General features: G+C 41.0%; 1 protein-coding gene across 1 annotated transcript; it reads right to left on the reverse strand.

The window, feature by feature from the left end:
- Nucleotides 1-652: 652 nt before the first annotated feature.
- LOC130603560 (pancreatic lipase-related protein 2-like) lies at nucleotides 653-19,409 on the reverse strand. The gene is made up of 13 exons (XM_057417388.1): nucleotides 19,050-19,409; nucleotides 12,164-12,212; nucleotides 11,219-11,373; nucleotides 9,553-9,678; nucleotides 7,908-8,042; nucleotides 6,131-6,239; nucleotides 5,385-5,501; nucleotides 5,179-5,301; nucleotides 4,269-4,387; nucleotides 3,389-3,518; nucleotides 3,002-3,113; nucleotides 1,862-2,026; nucleotides 653-813 (listed from the first exon to the last, which is right to left on the reverse strand). The coding sequence occupies exons 2-13, from the start codon at nucleotides 12,201-12,203 to the stop codon at nucleotides 750-752; spliced, it is 1,395 nt and encodes a 464-aa protein (XP_057273371.1). The 5' UTR covers nucleotides 12,204-12,212; nucleotides 19,050-19,409; the 3' UTR covers nucleotides 653-749.
- Nucleotides 19,410-20,613: the final 1,204 nt, after the last annotated feature.

Here is a 20,613-nt window from a genome sequence, read left to right on the forward strand (position 1 = left end):
TTGGTCTCTTCAAGCTCCAGGTGACTCACTCATGCCTAGTTTTGCAGTAGTGCTCATTTGAATGGGAAATAGTCAATCCCAGGTTCTGCAGAGTCTGGCATTACTCAAAGTCACTTTCTCTCCAGACTGCCAGTGGTCAGAGCAGAGGTATGTGTTAGAAATTAAACAGTAGCCAGGTGCTGTGATCAAGCTTCTGAAGTGGGGAATGCTTGAGGTTTGCCTTCATCTATTGCTTCTGCGAAGGTGCTGTGTTCAAAGGGCTGCTCTGAAGTACCCTGGTCTTGGTCTGTTCCTGCCCTGTCCCAGGGTGCTTTTGGAGGGCAGTGCTCTTGTGTGGGGCTGGAAAGTTTTGCACAATGGCGTAGACTGTGGAAAGGAGGCATTTGGGACCATTCCCAGCCACGGGGAAGTGCTGAGGTAATGTACTGCCTTGAGAGCGTTCGATAGACAGAGAATCTGGCAAATCATCCATGTGGTGGGAAATAGCTCTTATTTCGAGGCAGTGGTGGAGCAAGGCTGTACAATGGTATAAGTAGATTTTAGGGCATGATCTCCAGTTTCTTCCATGGTTACAAGCCCAATAAACTGGGTCAAACGTGAAAAACATTGACAAGTGTGTTTGCAAAGCACTGAAAAAACAAAGGAAGCCACAGAGAGTTTGGGCTTTGCTTTAATAGCCTTGTGTATCAACATTCCCATGCACAGGACTGATGGTTTGCTCAGCTGCTGTGTACAGAACCAGTTGTAATCTAGCAAGGTGTAAGTAACTGGGGTACTCCATATGTCACAGTTCCATGGCCACAAAAAGTCGACCTGGGAAGGAAAAACCACTTGAATCAATATTTATTTATCTGTTTTCCCCCAAAGACAAATGCAAAGCTCTCAGCTGTCACCTTGAGGCCTGTTAGTTCAATCCATAATCCCACTTAAGCCTTTCTGAAAGCCTGCTGTACAGAACAGTAGCAACTGCATATGAGCAGGAACAAGGTGAATTTCCTTCTTTTGAGGACCAGCTGTAAAACCTGAATAAAACTAATCTCAATATATAGAACTCTAGAGAAAAAGTTAAGTCTTGTTAAGATGCCTTTGTTTAGGCTTGGTGCTTTACTGGATAGCGCCAAGCAAAACTTTACAGCTTGTTTTTAGGAGGTCACAATGAAAGGGATTTAATCAGCTTCTCTGAATAATCCCAAGCCAATGCCAAATGATAAAGAATATTTTTTTCCTAACATCTAACTTGTATTTATCAGGTTATATCAGTTTAACCTTGGCCTAAACCCAGTGGATATCACTTCCCAGGTAGTTTATGCATCTGTTTTTATGTTCCTCTCCAGGCTTTTCTTTTTATTGAGAAACACGTTTCCTTCAGCTGCTCTACTCAGATCAAGCTTTCTGAGTCTCTTTTGGTGTTTTGCAGACTTCAGTGTGTGTGCCTTGCTCCTGAAGTGTACTCCCCAGACTTGAAAAAGACCCTGCTTCTAGTTACAGTTTGACCCCAATTATTTCAATAAGAATAATTATTCCTTGGATCTTCTATAGAGAACAAGGTAATGCACGTGGGAATGAGACTTGCTTTATCTTGGGTTGTAATTGTCTGGCTTTAGCCAAACAGTATACATTCCAAATAATGCACTGCTGTATTTGTTGTCAGACAGTTACCCCCTGTACTTGATGTTTGTACAGGTTTGTTCTTGAACATTTGACTTTTCCATCCAAAGTGCAGTATCTTGTCCTTGCAGTTACTGAAATTCACATTGTTGATTGCAAACTGTGTCCAATTTAAGACTGTTTTTCAATCCTACCTCGCAGAGGTTTTGCACTCCTTGCACATTCCTTCTGAGCTGTAAAAGGACATACTTACCTATGTCCATCTCCGTGAGTTATATTGACTGTTTCTGCTCCCAGTCTTGCCCAAAGAAGGGTAAATAGGGTTTTGTTCCAGAGAAATTCAATTTCTGTAGTTTTTTCTGGGTTAATTTCAACATCAAGATATTTTGCATAAACTTGGTCTTCAGAGAGGTCTCCACTGCAAATACAATGAAGACAGCAATGCTAAGTTTACCAGTGTAGAGACTGCTGACCTACATCATTCTCCACAAGGTTTGTTACAACAGAAATCTGCACTTGTGCTGCTCTTTGTGACAGTGCAGGCCCAGAACTCTGGTGTCATGCTCTGAACAGGGAGAGGATGAAAACAATAAATGGGCATGAGGCAGGAAACCACTGGGAAATAACAAGGGGTGAGGAAGGGTCTGCCTCCAGCACCCATGTGGGCTGTGTTTTGCATTTATCTTGGCAGGGAGAGCTTCAGCTAAGGTTTCTGAGAAGGACTTTAAGGAAGAGCTGAACACTTCTGTGGCACTTTGGTCTGCACATACACAGAGGATGGTAAGAGAATGCAGGGAAACACTTGCTTTGGAAGACAGTGGGAGCTGCTGCATTGGTAGTCAATGGGAGATGATAAGAGCTGTGAATGAAGTTTGCTGGCCAGCTTATATAGATGTGCCATTCATATGCTACTGGTGGCTTTTAATACCTCCTAGGGAGAAAGGAGGTATCCACTTCGCAAATTTGGTAAGTTTGGGCATAGGATTGCCTTGCATGAGATCATTCAGCAAGTCGCCAGCACAGCAAAGCCTTGTCAGAGCAAGGAATGAGCATGCTGACGTGTATGTTGCCAGGCTAGCGTGGGAGTGGTTGTGGTAAAGTGCATGTGAAACAGGTGAGCACCATATGAATTATGTGCGTTCCACAGGTGTACATGTGTTTCTTTTCTAAGAGCAACTCAGAGAAACACAGAACTCATGAAAAGGAAGCGATTTCCCTTTCCTTTTTGCAACCATCCATGGACCTTATCTAAATCATAACTCTTTTCATAATCTGATGTTAAGCGGAATGTTTGCAACGCGGAATAAGCTTTTGCACTGCTTAAACGTGTGGGAAATGCATAGATTAATGTTAGCAGCTTTAAATGCTATAGGGAAATATTAATTTCTCTTACCTGGCAATATCATATTCTTTTGTGTTGCCCTCTGCATCATGGAAAACTAGTTTTATGTCCCCTCTCATTTTCTTTGCACCAGACAGCTGGATAAGTACCTTTTGTCTCCAAGCTGCATAAAGAAAAGCAAAACAAGCTAGGTTCTCATTAATATGAGATAACTAAAAATACTAGTTTAGTGGAAAGTTCTTTTTTTCCTAATTGGAGTTAATCTGTGTTGTTGAATGAAAGACTCAGTGAGCATGAACATTAGTAACTAATGTAGTGGTTTTTGTCAGAGATGTTGGCAGTTGTTTATAGAAGCACCCTAGGAGCATGGTTGTTAATTACATCAAGGCAATCACTTTTCAAACACACCACCAACTGTAACAAACCTTCTCCACTTACCAGCAAAAGGTGGGTCTGCTCCTGTGTTTAAAAAATACTTTTGGTTTACCCTCTCCAGTTTGGCTGGAAATCTGTCAGCATAGTGCCCCATCATTGGGCACCCCTCTTTTGGACATGGGAAACAGTCTCCCTAGGGAAAATAAGAGCATCAGTTAATGAAGACTGTTTTTTCATCCTGGCTCAGACAAAATGAAGGTTGATGATGCTGCTCTGATCTTGCAAAGCTGTGGCAGTGCTGTATGTTGAATATCTTACCACCAAAACCTGATGGACTTGTTGCAGACAACAGCTCCTGCACCCTGCCGTACACCAGGGTGTAGAATGAGCAGGTTTGATACCCATGTCCATGCTGGTCTGAAACTCCCTAGTTCAAATCATTTTCAGCTAGAGTATAGGACAATATATAAGCCAATTTTACCCTTCTAGTGGAAAGCAGCTTGCAAATTCACATTACAACACCATATGGAGGGGAAGAAAAGGAGCATCATTCACAAATGCATTTATTTACATACTCTAATAAGCGTAAGTTGGAGAACAGTCAAGGATTTTGGAGGCTCCAAATGTCTCTTCTTCCAGCCAGGAATTAGTAGGATAGCTCTATCTAACCTACGTCCTCTGCATAAAGGTTTAGGGTGAGAATTGCATGGGGTTTAAGTTTTTCCCCCTATTTTGGTTATATTATCTGTGCCTCAGGATTAATTTCCCAGAGTGGAATAGCTGATGGAGCTGCTGTGCCTCACTGCACTCTTCCTCCTACCAAACCAACCCATGAGAAGCACAGTCACCAGCATCCAAGTCTTCTGCACACATAGTGGGACCTATTATGATTGTACAGACCTGGATCATTTTTTTACACCCATTCCTGGTCTGATATATTTACCAAATCAAAGGAATCATATCTTTTACAGGGATATCCAAGGAATCCAGTGGGATAAAGGATACTTTTGAAATAATACTCATGACTGCGGGAGTGATGGCACCCTCCAAAGACTGTAGCATCTGTGGGAACAAAGTTTATGAACATCAGTGAAATAACCTCCTGTTACCCTGTACAAGGGTTGCACTTGTCTCACCATGGAAACAGATGAGGCATGGAACAGAACAGCAGCGTGGTCTTGAGAAGTTACTGTTTTGCCTGGGGTTTATCCAGAGAACTGTGTGCCAGTTACCCCAAGATTTCAAGTGGGATACATTGATCTGCTATGGCACCAGAGCCCCTTTTAAGACAATGGCATTAAGTTTTAAAGAGCTTAACAGAGTAAGGAGACTCCACCAGCCTTCTGCTGACCTCTCCAAAGCCTATGAAGAGAGAAGTCTCAGGTGGAGAGGTGAAGCATGTACAGTCACTGCAAACACTGAGTGCTTTTGCCTAATTTAAGGTGTAAAAGGGTCAGATGCTCTCTGCAGCATCTGGGAGAAATGAAAGATGGTGGCTGCTTTTGGTCATGGCACGAGCCTGTGTCAGCCTGGAAAACCTCCTTCTGGGCCTAGGGGTTTGTTGGACTGGGTTGTTCCCTGTTCCCTGTTTTTTTGTGTTCTGCAGGTTCAATTTCAAATTAGAGGAGCTAAGCTTAGGCCTGTATTGAACTTCCTTTCCTACACTGCTCCCTGGGCATTACTGTTCTGATCCAGCCTTCATTGTTTCTTATTTCCCTCTAGATCTTACAATTAAATAAACAAAACCCAATTTTGTTTTGCTGTTTTCTCCCAAACTGACAGTTACTTTCACAGTTAATGTTTCAGAATGGAATGAAAACCAAGTACTATGCATGTTGGGAATGTATGTTTACCTGCAATGAAAGGTTCAAATTCACTTGGTTTCATGTCTGGAAGTAAATCAGTGCATCCACGCATCACAGTTCCTCCATTGGGGTAAAAGTCCAGGTGACCAGTGGTGTTATATATTCCAAACCCTGAGATACACATGTGGTGAGGTCGGTGTCTCAGTGACATGGTGCCCATTCCTGCAGGTATTTACTTACACATGAACACTTACCTACAGCAGGAAAGCGAGCAGCATTACTGTGAATGATATCAACAAAGTTTGCATCTGAAGGATCCAGCCTCACCTCAGGAGGAGTGCCTTCAAAACAGGGCCCAGCGGGGTCTAAACCTAAAAGAAGCACCCCCCCCCCCCCCATTTATTGTTTGAGGGAGGGAAGGAAGTGTTGCATGTATTAATGTCTTTGCCAACTTACAACATCCGTTGTTCAGTACTGCACAAAGCATGTTGAATGATAATAATGTGAATGTTAAGCTAAACTGAAAAGAAAATGTGCAAAAACATGGTTTTGTGAACCTTTCTATAAACTTATTCCACCAGAAGTAAAATATTTGCCAGTAGACTATAGAATGGCATCATATTACCATGAAGAAGTCATTTTATTACCTTTGAGCTTATTACTGGCCTGTAAAGCTTTACAGATAAGAAAATCTAAGGATTCTTGACATGTTGCTTTGTCTTTGCGTAGGGTTTGATGTAACATTACCATCATTCACTGGATTAAATATAAACTATGTCTTTTGCTCCACTAAAGACTTCCACTACAGTTTTTAACTTAACTAGAGAAGGAAAATGTAATAATTACCCTTGTTTCTGGGAAGCACAAAGTTTGTCTGCTCTCATGAGAAGTGCTTCCAGCACTGCCAATCATTTAATTCCAGTTTACAGGCCAGTGTGTTGCAAGTTTCTTTCCTTTAGACACATGCAATGTTAGCTCTGCACATTGATCAACAGCCTACCTGTTATCCGTCTGATGCCTGGAGTCCTTCTTCCTGCCTCTCCTGCAGTGTGTGCTCCCAGGCTGTGGCCAATTAAATGGATATCATGAGGGGAGCATCTGGAGACTTTCTGATCATTGAGGTGGTGGTGGGAGACAAGAACACAGGCTTTAAATAGCAAGCAAAGAGGGTGTCTTACATTATGGGCCTTCGGGAACATCTAGACTGACTTCCTGCATAGCAAACTGGGATTGAGGTTTTTTTAAGTGAGTTCCTTGACTTAATTATTGTCTAAATTACACTAAGACTTGATAGAAAATGATCCGATGTAGAATTTAAAATGCCTAGTGGTGATGGATTCACTTTTGTAGGGTTGGTGTATGGTTACCATACTCAGTTACTCTTGGTGACAAAATATGAACCTTCTTTCTCATTTGGATCAAACCCTAATTTAATTTTTGTCAAAATAATGTCATTTTTTCTTTATTTACTCAATTATGGAGCCTTTTTTAATCGCATGTCTGCCCTCAATGTGCATACATAGAATATGTGATTACACTCAATAGTATTTTGGCTGACAAGCTTAGGTGGGGTGACATTTATTCTCCTCTTTGCCACATGTCAGCTGTACAAGACCTGCACTGTTAAGATATTACACATGCATTGAAGGTGGAAATGGAGATTAATGAATGTGTAAGCTGCATGCAGGGGATATGTTTCATTCAAGGATTTGCTGGATTTTATAATGACCAAATCCAACTAGGACTGGTTGCTAATTCCTTAATGGTTTTACACCAAGTTCTGTTTTGTAATGCAGTTGTATGCAGAATGTATCCAAATAAAAGCAGATCTGTAGTACTGGCCTGTCTACCTTTAGTAGTAGACAATAGGTTCTTCTGAATACGATTTACTGGAGTACTTCTATTTACAGTGCAGCTTAACCTTTCCTGAAGTCAAACTGCCGAAGTTTATAAACTGGGGAAAAGGAAGTCTAAGGAACATTTATGCATTTTTCTAAAGGAAGAAAAACGGTCCTAGACTGCAAAAGGTGCAGTAATAGAGATATTAAATGAAAAAATGAACGCATCTTCAAGTGACCTGGGATTTGTACGCAAAGAAGCAAACATGTGAGCCTACATAAGAACCTCCTAGGTAGAAACAACCGATTGTACCCCAGCAGATTCTGGAGAAGTGCTCTTTTGTATTCAGGTGCTTGCAAAGTCAGCACTTTGTCGTGTGGGCTCTGAACTACTTCTTGCAGCACTTCAAGATGAACGCCTCCTGACCAGGATCAAGTCCGTAGCCAGGCAGCGTTCTGATTTTTAGCATGTCTAAGTACTCATGAGTCTTCCTGAAGTCAGCAGGAAATGCCAATACTCTTAAACTTCACTGAGCAGTTCCGTGCGGTATGTGTAGATGTGAACACTGGCTTTCAGGAACATGAAGTTCACAACTAGAAGCCAACTGGATGATTTATCGTGCCTGTAGACAGCAAATATGGCATTGTCAAGTGAGTCAGCTCCTCCTCGTTTCAGTTGTGCTGAGCTGAGACACTAACTCACTTCTAGCGCAAGTATCTAACGTTGGCAAAACTCTCACGAGCACCGAACTCACAAGCCTTGCCTCCTTTCCACGGAATGCTTGCTTTCCTGTATGATCATATGGAAATATTGCCACCTACTGGCTTTTAATTAATTGGCACCTCTTTTCAACCACATCAGCGTAATGCGCGTCTTTTGGGGCAGCACAACCCCTCTATATCCACTTAAGTTGTAGGTGGTAAGGTTGTGCCTTTTACCTTTAAAATGTTGATGATATAGGCAATCTCGGCCCCAATCACACGGAGGTTGTTCACCGCACTGATGTAGGTGCCTTTTGCACCTTCTTTCCAGTCGACAGCAATGCAGTTGATGTTTTCCACTTCCAGTAACAGCTGGTGCGGAAACACATAAAGTATTTAAGGAGACAAAATAACAGAGATAAAACTGAAATTGGAATGAGCGTTAAAAGGTAATACAGTAATGCAATTTCCCAATCTTTACTAAGCAGGACTCTTCACTGTTGCCTGTGCCATGCCGAAACATGCATCTTCTTGCAAAACAGAATATAACAAGCCATTCATCCAAAAAATATCAATTATGAATGACCATAATAAAAATATTTTAATCTATAAACCATTTGCATACCTATTTGAAGTAATCTGGAAAAGCCACACAACAGCACAGTAGTCTCTATGCACAGGATGTGACTTTCTCTGAGAGATGTTGTTAGCTTAACTGAATAGTATAGAAAGTAGACTTATTTACCAAGTACCTTTAGAACTGAGAAAGTCAAAGTCATGTCAGACTGGTAAAGGTCTGGAGTAGAGGAGAAAGTTTCTATTTCAGTAAAGAAAGCTAATGTGTTGGTCACTTCAGTACTAGTCTGTCTTGCAGAGATCAGTGATTCTCCTAGTAGAAGAATTATGTATTAGAGTCTAAGGTTATAGCTTTCTGTGACTAAAGCTCACTTAAGGTTTGAGAAAGAACAAGAAGTGGAAACAAAAAATAATCCATGATAAACAGCTGAAGGTGAATGACAAAGAAAGCAAAAGGTTGAAGAGATAGTGCGTTGATGCCTGGACATCTTCCTTTCCTGCAGGCACCCTAAGTTTGTGCTATACAGAGGCAGATAGAACTGCTGTTTCTTTTCAACTGAAAGAATTAGAAATTTAATACTGTAGATTAAAAGTATTCATAGATCTATGAAAGAAAGCGATGTTGCAGGTCTATGACCAGTATTCAGTAGTGGCCTTTTTCTAGCTGCTCATATTTTTGTGCCTGGGTGGAAGAAGCACAAGCTAGAGTAGATTTTGCTTGTCCATCAGAGCCAAGGCTGCCACTGACACAGTATACTCTGCTGGTTTTGTGGTAGCTTCACATTTCTAATTTGAAATCTCTTATTTTCTTTGCACTTTGTAATCAAAGAAAAAGGGTTTTGTTATTGTTTTGTTGGGTTTAGGTTTTTTAAGAACTGAATAGTGCTCAACCACAATAGTATTTGTAGACTAAAACCTGAGCTTTACAATTCAGGAAGGCCTTTTGACTGAAGGACATTCTAATTTCTCCTAATGGGAGATGCAGTGAGTCAGTGTGTCTATTCTGATATTCTGACACCAGTGCACAGGCTGGGGACATCGGTGTTTGGTTTATTGCTTTGATGCAGTCTGTAGGGTTTGGAGATGGAAACTCTAGGGAAACCTAATGTCAGAGATGTCCAAGAAGTCTCCAATATGCTGCATCTTCCAGAGTGGGAACATATTTTGGTGTCTGTGAAATTTGCTTCTTGATTGGTATCTGCCACAACCTAACAAACTGCAAGCTGGAAAGTGAACATTAATGCCTAAAGGATACTGACAGTTTGTAGTTACAACCGCTGATGGAAATCAGAAGCTACTCGCATACCAAGCACATTTCTACCACCCAGCCTTCTCTTCCAGTGCTGCCAAATCCATGAATGATGAAGGTGGTGTTCCTACTTGAGGAAAAATATGAGTTTTGGATCGTTGAGGAGTTTATTGCTGAGATGAGCTGGTTTTGGAGGAGAAAGAAGGAGAAAAAAGATTAATTTATTTGTACTTTCAAACAGTTTAAAAAGCCAATTAGGTCATCCACTCTGTAGGACTCAAGGGACTACTTTGAATGGACCAAGTCTGATTTTTGCAACTCTGGAACCCCTGTACGTCTCCTTTCTCAGTTCCACTGTGGTTTCTGAAGAAGTTATTCCCATGTTGTTTCTGCTGCTCCTGTCTATTCTGCTTAATGCAGGAAGAGCCCCCTTATGTGGAATGTGAAGTAACCTAAAGGGGCCACAATGTCCAATGCTGCCTGTTGGCTCTAGTTGGAAGAGTTCCTTCTGGGAAAAGCCCACCAGTTCCAGATCTCCTGGTTCAGCTTGATTTTTCACTGACCTGAGCTGTGGCTTCAGTGTGTTGCACTGCATCTAAACAACAGCGTTTGTTGTTCTGTATAGGTGGTGTTCATACGGTGGTTTTGTCATTCTACTCCAGAAAGGCAAGAACTGTCAGCAATAAGGGTGAAGCTGATCTTCACACATTGCTGCAAACTTCTTAATTATAAATAGTCCCTTTTCTCTGAGAATGACATCTGTTTGTATTGTTTTCAGACTCAAATACAGGGTCTGTGATATGAGCTCAGGGAGTTTGAGTGTAGAAGGGCTGTGCCATAGATCATAAACATTGAAGTTTAGTGGCTGGGAAGCAGTGTAAGTTGACTTATTTTACCAACAACAGAAGTACTGAGTAACCTGTTGCTGAACGTATCTTGTGTGCTCACATGCCCCTGCTCTGAAAGTTGTGAAAGTTTATTGCAGGTATAACTTCCCACCCTTAGAGAGCCTGAGTTGGACTCTCATTGTGGCAACCAGGATTGCTGTAAGCAATGATGTCTGCAATAGCAGTGGTGGCATCATAGGTCATGCCAGAGGAATCCTAAACATCCCTTACAGCTCAGGGGACACTAGGTTTGGGAGCCTGGAAGGGATTTAGTAGCTTCATAAACATTTGCTGAAGTGGTCCCAGCTCCTGATCTTACAGGTTCCTCTGTATTGCTCTGCTCAGTATTTCAGGGCAGAAGCAACCTGAGTAGTTCTGTTTTACTTTCAAAGCGCAGAGAGGCAGGTGAGAATGTAAAATCACCCTCCTTTCACTGTGGGTTTGGAACCTGCTAAAATCAGTCTTAGAGTTTTAGTTTTAGAGCTCACAATAATTTCACAGTTCAGCTCTGGAAGACAGCACTATTTGCTCTCCTACCTGAATACACAGAAGGCTCATTATTGGAGTGAGTCTTCAGCTTCCCTCAGAGACCTAAGTGCATGCAAAAGGCAGTCTGCCATAACCCGTATCCTTCCACAGGAAAATGCCAGGAAAGCTGTTGTGTCTTACAATTCATTCACAACATTTTTGCTGTACTTTATCCCAAAGTACCTTTAGCACCGTACCTTCAACTACCTTCTTATTCTGTTTAGCCTCTGATGACTGACAGAGACTTTTTAAATAATAAACAAACATTGTAGGTTTAATCAGTTCTCAATGTTAGAAATAAATGTCACCTGTGAGTTATTTCCTGTTTCTCTGGTGTAGAGGGAGAAGGTGATGTTCATCTCTTCCGGATTGTCAGGCAAACCAGTCAGAAGTCTCCCTGGTATCCCAGACCAGGGTGGATCATCTGTGAAACAGCCAAGCCTGGAGTAGCAAACCTCTTTACCTAGAGTAGAACAAACAACTGGTTTACATGTTGGACTTTCTTGTGCTCAATGATCTATTTGAGCCTACAAAAGTCTGAGGAACGGAAAGGTAAGGATTTTATTTTATGATGAATTTTGAAACTGAGATTCATTCTTGTTTCCTTCATGGCTATTGGCTGAAGCAGGTACACGCAGGGAGCTAAATAATTTGAAGATAACCCAGATGCTGTTTTGATACCATTTTCTAGGCTTGTAAAGGATTAACCTAGTTTCTTTAAAAAAGTCTTGCAAGAAGTGCTTGTTAGGATTACTCCAGCATGCTTCCTACTCCAAAGCATCGTGTCTCTGCTCGTAGGATTGAAGGATATTTATGCAGTGACCTTGTACTGTTAATAAAATGGTAATTTCCTTCAATATAGTAGCTTTTCCTAGATCAAATGGGTCTCTTGTTCACTTATGATCAACTTTTATGTTTCAGCACTGTCTGTTGTGCTAAACACCCTGTTGCTGAAAGGTTCTTTGTATACAACAGTCACGCAAAGACAGCTTGTACACTGCTTTAATAGAAGTAGGACACATGATCCTGAATTTCTCTGTGGATTTTCAGCACAGTGTTATCTCTCAAGAATAAAATTTAAAGAGAGCAGAGCCTTTTAGCATTAGTCCTATGCACAGGAATAGACATTGCCACACAATTACCCACACAAATCATACTACAACTCCAGTGTTAAATACCAGTCATCATTTCCTATATATTATTTCATCTGAATTCACCTTCTAGTGGTAGTTTTCATAGATATAGTGTCTTACCTGCTACAGTGCCAAGGAGATAAAATGCAATAATCCACATTCCAGCCACCTAAAGTAAATTGAATATTCAGGTTAAGCATTTTATTTAGAGTGATTTGTCCTCTTTAAAAGCATTTATCACAAAGGGTAGCTTAAAAACCTGCACCTGAGGAGGAATAGTTTCATACACTGGGTGGTACACAATGGGGACCTGTCAGCTGGGAGGAATCTTTGCTGAAAGAGACCTGAGGGTCATGGTGAACACCAATCGACCATAAGCCAGCAACATGCGCTTGCAGCACAGACATCCAGTAGTATCTTGAGCTGCATTAGGAGGAGTGTTGCCAACAGGATGAGAGAGGTTGTCCTTCCCTTCCTCTCAGTTTTGCTTTTCACTGCGTTTCTTGCACAGCCAATACTGTATATGGATTGCTGAGGGAGTGAATCAGATTATGGGGTCCTGAGTTTTGCCCGCTGTGAGGAGACAGGTGGGAGATATATTAGAATAAAGACAGTGATACCTGTAGCTTGGTAAAGTCTTCATGCTTGACTTGGGCCCCTCACTACAAGAAAGACATTGAGGTTCTAGAGTGTGTCGAAAAAGAGCAAAGAACCTGGTGAAGGGTCTGGAGCACAAGACTGAGAAGATGTGGCTCAGGGAATTTGGGTTATTTAATCTGGAGAAGAGGAAGCTCAGGGGAGACCTTATCACTCTGTACAACTACCTGAAAGGAGGATGGAGCAAAGCAGGGAGCAGTCTCTTCTCCAAGTAACAAGCGATAGGACAAGAGGAAATGGCCTCAAATTGCACCAGGGGAGGTGTAGATTAGAAACATATCTTCACCAGAATTGTTGTCAAGCACTGGAATGGGCTGCCCAGGGAAGTGGTGGATTCACCATTCCTGGAGGTATTTAAAAGACATGTAGATGTGACACTTAGGCGTATGGTTTAGTGGTGGATTTGGTAGTGTTAGGTTGATGGTAGGAATTGTTTTTTTCCATCCTAAAAGATTCTATGATTCTATCTGCAGGCTGTTCATGCTGCTTTTTACCTGGGGCTTTTAGTATTTTTGCACCATAGTATCCTTTACTATATACATATTCCTTTTCTCTATGCTTTCCCTTTACTCTTTCCTTTCCCATGTCATTTATTTCACCATTCTGCTCCCTCCCATTTGCCTCATTCACTGTTCTCAATTTCCTCTTCTTCAAAGTGTTTTCTGTACCTCTTGCCTTCTATTTCTAACATACTGCTTTTCTTGCAAAGCAAAAACTTTGAGCTATTGCCCCTGGTTACTGAGATAGCTCATTAGAAGTAATTAAGGAAAAAATGGTACATTTTAGTAGGTATAATCTTGTTATGTGGGAAATTGTCTACAAGAGCTATTCTTGGAGATTTGCCAACGTGAGAAAGTTAGAAAATGAGCTCTTTAAAGGCCATTGACACTGCCAAATGCTCCCAGAAACAAACAAGAAACAATTGGGAATTTCACAGAACATGTCCTTGGAGTATGTCTGTCACATGTCGGACAGGAGGCATGTATGATTCCCCTGTGTGAGCTGGATTACTTGGCTGTAGTGATGTTGTTCCCTAAACAAGCGCCATGGAACAGGTCAGAGTGAAGGGAGTGTGTCTCATCACTCTAATAAACTCTGAAGTCCCTATGTGGTAATAGCTTGTTGTTTATATGGTAGGGCAGAGGAGCAAGGCTGAATATCTAAACATTGAGCTGAAGTTGCAGTGTGCATGGCTTAGAGGAATTATGAAATACAATTCTGTCCCCCACTTTAACATATCCATTGATGTAGGTAACAGAGAAGAAATCTAGGTGCTTGAGGAGAGTGGGAAGCAGAGAGGAAGTCTGGCAGTGATTAAGAGTAGGAGGGAAGGGGATCAGGAGTTATTCTAAGCAGCTGGTAACACAGAAGAACAGAGAGTTCCCAAGTGTCAGCCAAAAGGATCACTTCCGTTCAGCTGCAATATCCATCAAGAAGTACCCATTATCATGATGAGAACCTGATGAGAGTGCAGGAAAATCACAGAAGATGTGGCTCATCAAATAAATTGGAGAGCTCAGTGGGATTTATGTTTAATGGAAAGCTCTCATACTCAGGAGATGTATAGTCCTTGTCAGGAACACTACAGCATGAATGGTAGTATAATTTCTTTTCGGACCCAAAATCTCTAAGGCAGCTAATGAGTAATGACTGTAGAAAACATGGGAGGTTGTTGTCAAATAAAATTGATTAGTAATTTCCTATCACAGATTCTTCCTTTGAAGGCAGAAAGTAGAAATGAACATGTAGCAAGGTAAGTAATGAAAGATGCAGATTTATTATTTTTCATTTATTTATTGTTTTTGTGGAATGTTGATTTATTCTGTTATTAAGAGAGATGTAGTTTGGGTAGCAGATGATTCTTTTTTACTGGGTAGGTTTTCGATACTGATCCATGTTAGGGTGGTGAGGCACTGGAATGGGTTGCCCAGGGAGGTTGTAAATGCTCCATCTCTGGCAGTGTTCAAGGCCAGGTTGGATAAAGCCTTGGGTGAGATGGTTTAGTGTGAAGTGTCCCTGGCCATGGCAGTGGGGTTGGAACTAGATGCTCTTAAGGTCCTATCCAACCGTAACTATTCTATGATTCTATGTTAAATGACAACAAGATTGCAAGGAGGTTAAGAAATTATGTCTTTCTAAAAACAGTTGAGGCAGCAATCCATTCGATGGGGGAAAACTGTCACTGGGCATTTAAAAGCCTGAGTGCTGAACAAGAGGAACTGGAATGACTTGTTTGTGAAAATGATCTCAGCCTAGCCAGTATTGCTGGCAAGAAGGCTGCTGAACACTTAGCCCAATTGTTATACTCAGCTAAATTAAATTGTTATACGCAGTGGACAAAGGATATGCACTTCTAAAGCAATATCAGCCCTAAATATTTCTAAATTGCTGTTTAGCTCAGAGAAAAAAAGAAAAAGAAGAGAAAAGAAAGAAAAAGCAAACATTCATAGGATGACATTGCAATGTACAAAACCTACAGTGGAGCAGTAGTTGTCCTTACAATAGGCCACCAGGGCATCTTCTGGACTCTGTTGCTCAACCTGCAAGTCATGGGCCACTAGTGGATGGTTTGTGAGATATGAGAAAGTCTGCATAATGACTGTCAGCAGTGTGCTTTTAAGTCCCACACATGTACCCACACACCTTCCTCAGGACATGCACACAAACACGCACACCAACACAGGCTATTACTGAGAAGCAAGTCCAAATCTCAGCTTTTTTAGTTATCAGCATTTTTAACCTAATAATCTTACCCCAGGAAACAGATATTTTTTCATCTAGACCAAGATATGTTGTTTATCTGATTGCTAAGAATTTTACTCACTATTCTTTTATCGCTCTTCTTCTCTGGTGAGGAGTAACAGGCTGAGGCAGAATAACGAAATCCTCTACAGGATACTCAGTCAAGAAAGAAAAATGGCAAGAACCTGTTAAAATTAAGTTACATCATTGAATTCAGTTACATGACATGACAAACTAACGCGACACTCTCGTAAGATCAACACTCAAGCCTCATGATACTTTGGTTTTAATAAGACCTGCTTTGCTATTTGATATTTATTTAAGAAATTAAAATTATATACATGCATTATTACAACAGTTAAGTAGATGAGAAGTTAAATGCATGGATTAAATAGATTAAAAATTGAGCAATTACTGCATTTCAGACTATGATAGCAAAGGACTAGAAGGCAGCTCCTGAACTTACAAATACAGTTCTTGCCATTGCATCATACCATGATGAAGCTGTGGTCATGTTTTTTTTTCAGCTGTTTTTTGACCCTGTTTTTCAGTGCTTATGATGAATCATCACTGATCAGGGTTTTATAGGAATCAGTTTCTTCCATTATACTGCATGCCAGCTTTCAACACTGGTATTGCTGGACATGAGCTCATACTGAAAAAAATAGACATCTAGACAGAGCAATTAATAAATAAAAAGTACAGGTCATGAATGTTGGATTATGTTTTATAGTTTGGGAAAGTAAATGCTGTCATACTGCCTATCATACAGAATGGAGATGAGCATCTGAGGAAGCAATGACTGAAAAGGCCTTTGAAGTCTTGCTAATCTATTACTAGTGACTTTTGAAGTGCCAAAGAACTTGTTAGTCTTTGTTTCCATGAAGCTGAGAGAATAGTACTTTTAGTATATGTATTGTATTCAATATATAGATGGAGAAGATATTATTTAAAGAGTACAGAGGTTTCATTGGTCAAGAGGGATATTGAGAAAATGGAGGTTGAGAGAAAGTCTTGTTGGATCATCATGAGAATAGAAAAAGGGAATGCAGAGCAAGAAGCGAAGAGAGAACTTTTAAGACTAGGAGTATGAAGGCTCAAAGTGTAAATGGTTGCTCCCCAAAGGTGTAACTTCAGACCGGAAGAGGAGCAGTGATGCTTAAAAATGCAATAGTGGCAGAACATGAATTAGCCATGAAAAAATGAAGTCTGGTATGTTGCCCTGAAATAGCTGTCAAGCTGAAGTCATAGGGGAAAAACAACATAGCTAGTTTTAAGATGAAGTTTTGTCACATTTAATGTGACAGTGAGAAGTGGAATGGACAAGGGTTGATGTCCTAGATGGTGCTTTCTGCTTCTTCATCCTGTATTTCAAAGAGGCCAAATGGAAAGGTAAAGGGTCACCTCAGCAGCCTATGCTGATATGGGGATCAGCCTTTGTTAATATCACTGTGTTCAAAGCAAGCAGCAGGAGAGCAGGAGCACCTCCTTATGCAGTAACATCCCCAGTGCTAGCACATTTTCACATGTCAACAAACCAATTGTGGCATCTTCTGTCCCTTCAGTCTTATGTGGTCTTTCCATTATTCAGGTCAGCTTTTCCCCCTTCAGTACAGTAGTTTAAGTATCTTTACCTTCTTTCAAAATATTCACCATTTATGTGTTTTTTCCCCATCCTTTCTTGCCTTACAACTCCGACCATACTTCCTATATTTCCTGCACTGACACTGTCCTTAAACAGAGAATATTTTGATCAGTTCTGTCTTTCCAGTGATTTATTTTAGCCTTTCATATTTTTCAGTAGTTTGGCACAGCGCTCAGTTAACACAACACAAAGGAGAACCCATCTGGAGTTTAGCATATAAAGCTTGGGTATAGAAATTACAGGTTAAGTTTCCTGCTTTCAGCAAATTCTTGCATGGCTTCGAGCCTGAGGCATGTAGAAAACACTTGCAAGTTGCACATCCAGGTATTGTAACATAACCCAGAATGGTAAAAGAAACTAAGGAAAAGAAATCACATTAGTGTCTCTAGGCCTCATAAAGGGGATCGTATATGTACTTACCCATATGCAAATACCTGAAAGTACTATAATTTTGTTTGCTTTATTTGAATGTGATTTTGTTGTTCAGTCCGTTCTCTGCAAGTATACAAAGAACATAATCTTTTCTAGGCACAGTCCCTGTTCAGTATCTCAGACACACCATTTGCCCAGACTATTAAATACTGAAAACTAGTGAGCACAGTACTGGACATATTTAACAGTATGTATGTCACTTTTGTAGTGGAGCAAAGGTGTTCAGAACCTTTAGTAGATTTCTTTCCTCCAAACCACCCAATATGAAGTAATACCCAAGGCAGGGCTCGCATACATTGTCTGGTCTGGGTAATAGAGTTTTCTGAGTGTCTACTGACCTCTTAAACTGAATCAGAGACAGTGGACTAAGGCATTAGCATGAAATAATGAGTCGTAATAGTGATCCAGTTTTTTTCTTAAGGTGTTTAATGTGGAAAGTACTCCAATAAAAGGTTAGTAAGTATGCAAAGTTGTACATGTAATTGTTCATCACTGGAGGCTACAGGAAGAGTTGGGCTTTTAAGGTATTTAGGTCGGTTGCTTAGACATGGTGAACAATTTCATGAAATTATGGCATAATAGTGAAGAAAAGCTGTTAAACAACAACTCCTTGGCTTCCCACTTCAGGACTTAGTGCGGTGTCTGCTCTGATTTCTGAAATAATAGGGTTCTCGCCACTGGTAGTCATACACTTAAGCTAACAGAGACAATTATGATCATTTAATCTGACTACAAGCATCATAAAACCTTCAACAAACATGATTCAGTTTTAGGAAGTGACCATACCAGTTCTAAGCCAAGGAGGGAGCCTTCAGCTGACTTATAGCCATCATCTGGTCACTTGTCTGTCTTCTAGGAGGATCCTCGCTGTTCTTCTTCATGATTAGGCTACTTTCTAATTTTGTCAACTCTGAGGCCAGCACCATTTGCCTTTTGCCATTTCTGAAGGGCAGAATAACCCTTGCTGTTGACTAATTCAGTTTTCTCTGTATGTGCCTACCAAACAACGTTTGCTATATTCTTCCAGATAACAGCTCTGTAATTCTTCCCCACTTCCACTCTCCCTTTAAATTTGCAGTGCTCCCAATGCTTAATTATGTATCCTCATCTTTCCTCCTTTTAATTTGAGCTGTTGTTTGTGTTCTCAGGCATTTTCACTTAGAAAAAAGTCCAGATTCCATACGCAAACACCATCATTTAATCTTCCTTTAAAAACAAAGTTGTTTCAGTCCTACATTACCTTAGCCCCACTGAATCCGCCCTGTTTTCTTAGCTGCATTACGTTATCACAGCCCAGAAGTTCTCCTCTCCTACTGGAATTTCCTGGAATTGAAAAGTTTGAAGCCTTGTAGCTCCCACCAGTCTCCTCAGGGTCACTCTGAGTGCTGCTGTTCGCTTATTGCCTGTTGACTCAAACCATACCGTTCAGCCTGTCTTTTCTTAAACAGGAGTCCTTACAGTCCTTCAGCCCCAGCCAGCAGTTAGTAAGGACACTCCCCCCAAATCCCAACCAAGTTTTCAGCCACTTACCACTCTGAATGCAGCAGGGGTTCCTGATTTGCAAGCTCCCTTCAGCCAGCTCCCTGTCAAATCCTGGTTGCTACTGGCTCTTTTCACTTGGAATTGGTCCCACAATGGTGGGTGCGGACCTGCCCACACGCCGTCTAATTATAGGCTTCCTGTGGGTGAGTACCTTTGTGAGAATGATACCCTTAATGCTGGATATAACAGATGTTGCCTTTTCTTGTCTCTCATCGTATCTAATAGATGAAAATCTTCACCTCTTAAAAGTTTTGCTATGGATTTGAAGAAAAGCAAGACCGTTTTAGACCTCAGAGTGGGTTGTTGTATGTAATGTTCATAACAGTCAATGTGAAATGTCCACCTTAGCTGGTTATTGTAAGGTCCTGTTACAGGCAATGGGCTGAGCCTCCTCCACAGCTTAATTTTGCTGCCCTGTGTCACCTGCTAGAAGTCACCAGCTATCTGTTTGTTATCTGTCTGACATACGTGCCCTGGTACATTTTCATGCAGTCAAACATGTTTATATTTCTTACAGCTTCTTTTAAAAAAAGGGGGAGCAAAAAAAAATTGTGTTACAGCTTAGGGACAATATAGGTATCTGAGCATTTGTTAGCTTTTTCTAGTGAAGTTACTCAAGCTCTGTCTACCCATTACCATTTTGATTAATCTATGTCCTCTTGGGACAATTGAGATTCACAGATTAGGTTTCTCTACCCAAACTCTCTTTCAGCTTAATTACCCCTTGTCTTGTTACTACATGTCCTCGTAAAAGTCCCTCTCCAGACTTCTTGAAGGCCCCCTCAAAGTATTGAAAGGCCTTCTCTTCTCCAGGCTGAACAAGCCCATTCATGTCATTCAGATTCTTCTTTGTAATGCCTTCTTGACCTGTCCATCATGTAAGTCCCAGGTTCTCTTCTGTGCTTTGGAGTCTGTGGGTCAAAACTGTCACGACCCAAAACTTTCAGCTCCTGGGCAAGACCTCAGGTCACACTGCTATCTACAGGACGGGTTCTGCCATAATCACCTGTTCAGGCAACTGTATGAGAGTGACTACCACCCTTACACAAGCAATGATTCAGGTGCCTAAGGGCAGGAAGTAACTTGGCTTGAGTCTGCTGCTCATATAAGAAGCCAATTTGTGGTCTTGAGATACATGCATTGCCTGAGAGAAGATATAATTTCAGAAATAACACCAGAACTATGTTTTTCCATATGCTGAGCTGTACATAATGCACTCAGCCTGCTAGCCATTGTAAAAAACAAGTCAAGAGTGTCTCTCCTTGCAGCATGTGACACCTACATGAATGTTCGGATCTGGGTCTGGTTCTTTTTGGTAAAGTGGTGCAAGCTAGTGCCACATAGAAATCATTAGAAACAAGTCTCAGAGGAATCTGGAGCAAGCAGTGGCTGGTCATGACTGGATATCATGTTTAATTACTGCTTACACTGAAGACACGTGTAATTTTAGATAAGACAAAACAGATCTAGCTAATAAGAAATTATCCGCAGTTTAGTCTACGTTCATTGACTGGAAGATGGAAATTTGGCAGCAGTTATGGAACCCGTATCT

Source organism: Pezoporus wallicus, unplaced genomic scaffold, assembly GCF_028554395.1.
Source record: "Pezoporus wallicus isolate ANWC-B61680 ecotype Strahan unplaced genomic scaffold, APGP_CSIRO_Pwel_v1 contig_8188, whole genome shotgun sequence".
Classification (NCBI taxonomy): Eukaryota; Metazoa; Chordata; class Aves; order Psittaciformes; family Psittacidae; genus Pezoporus; species Pezoporus wallicus.

What these genes read in the sequence shown, in the direction of transcription:
- LOC130603560 (XM_057417388.1), bottom strand. Translation starts at nt 12,203, where the DNA reads ATGTGGATTATTGCATTTTATCTCCTTGGCACTGTAGCAG. An exon ending in AGCAGACCCACCTTTTGCTG is followed by an intron (nt 3,114 to 3,388) that starts GTAAGTGGAGAA and finishes TTCTTTATGCAG; the next exon opens with CTTGGAGACAAAAGGTACTT. An exon ending in ACTCACGGAGATGGACATAG is followed by an intron (nt 814 to 1,861) that starts GTAAGTATGTCC and finishes TTTCCTTCCCAG; the next exon opens with GTCGACTTTTTGTGGCCATG.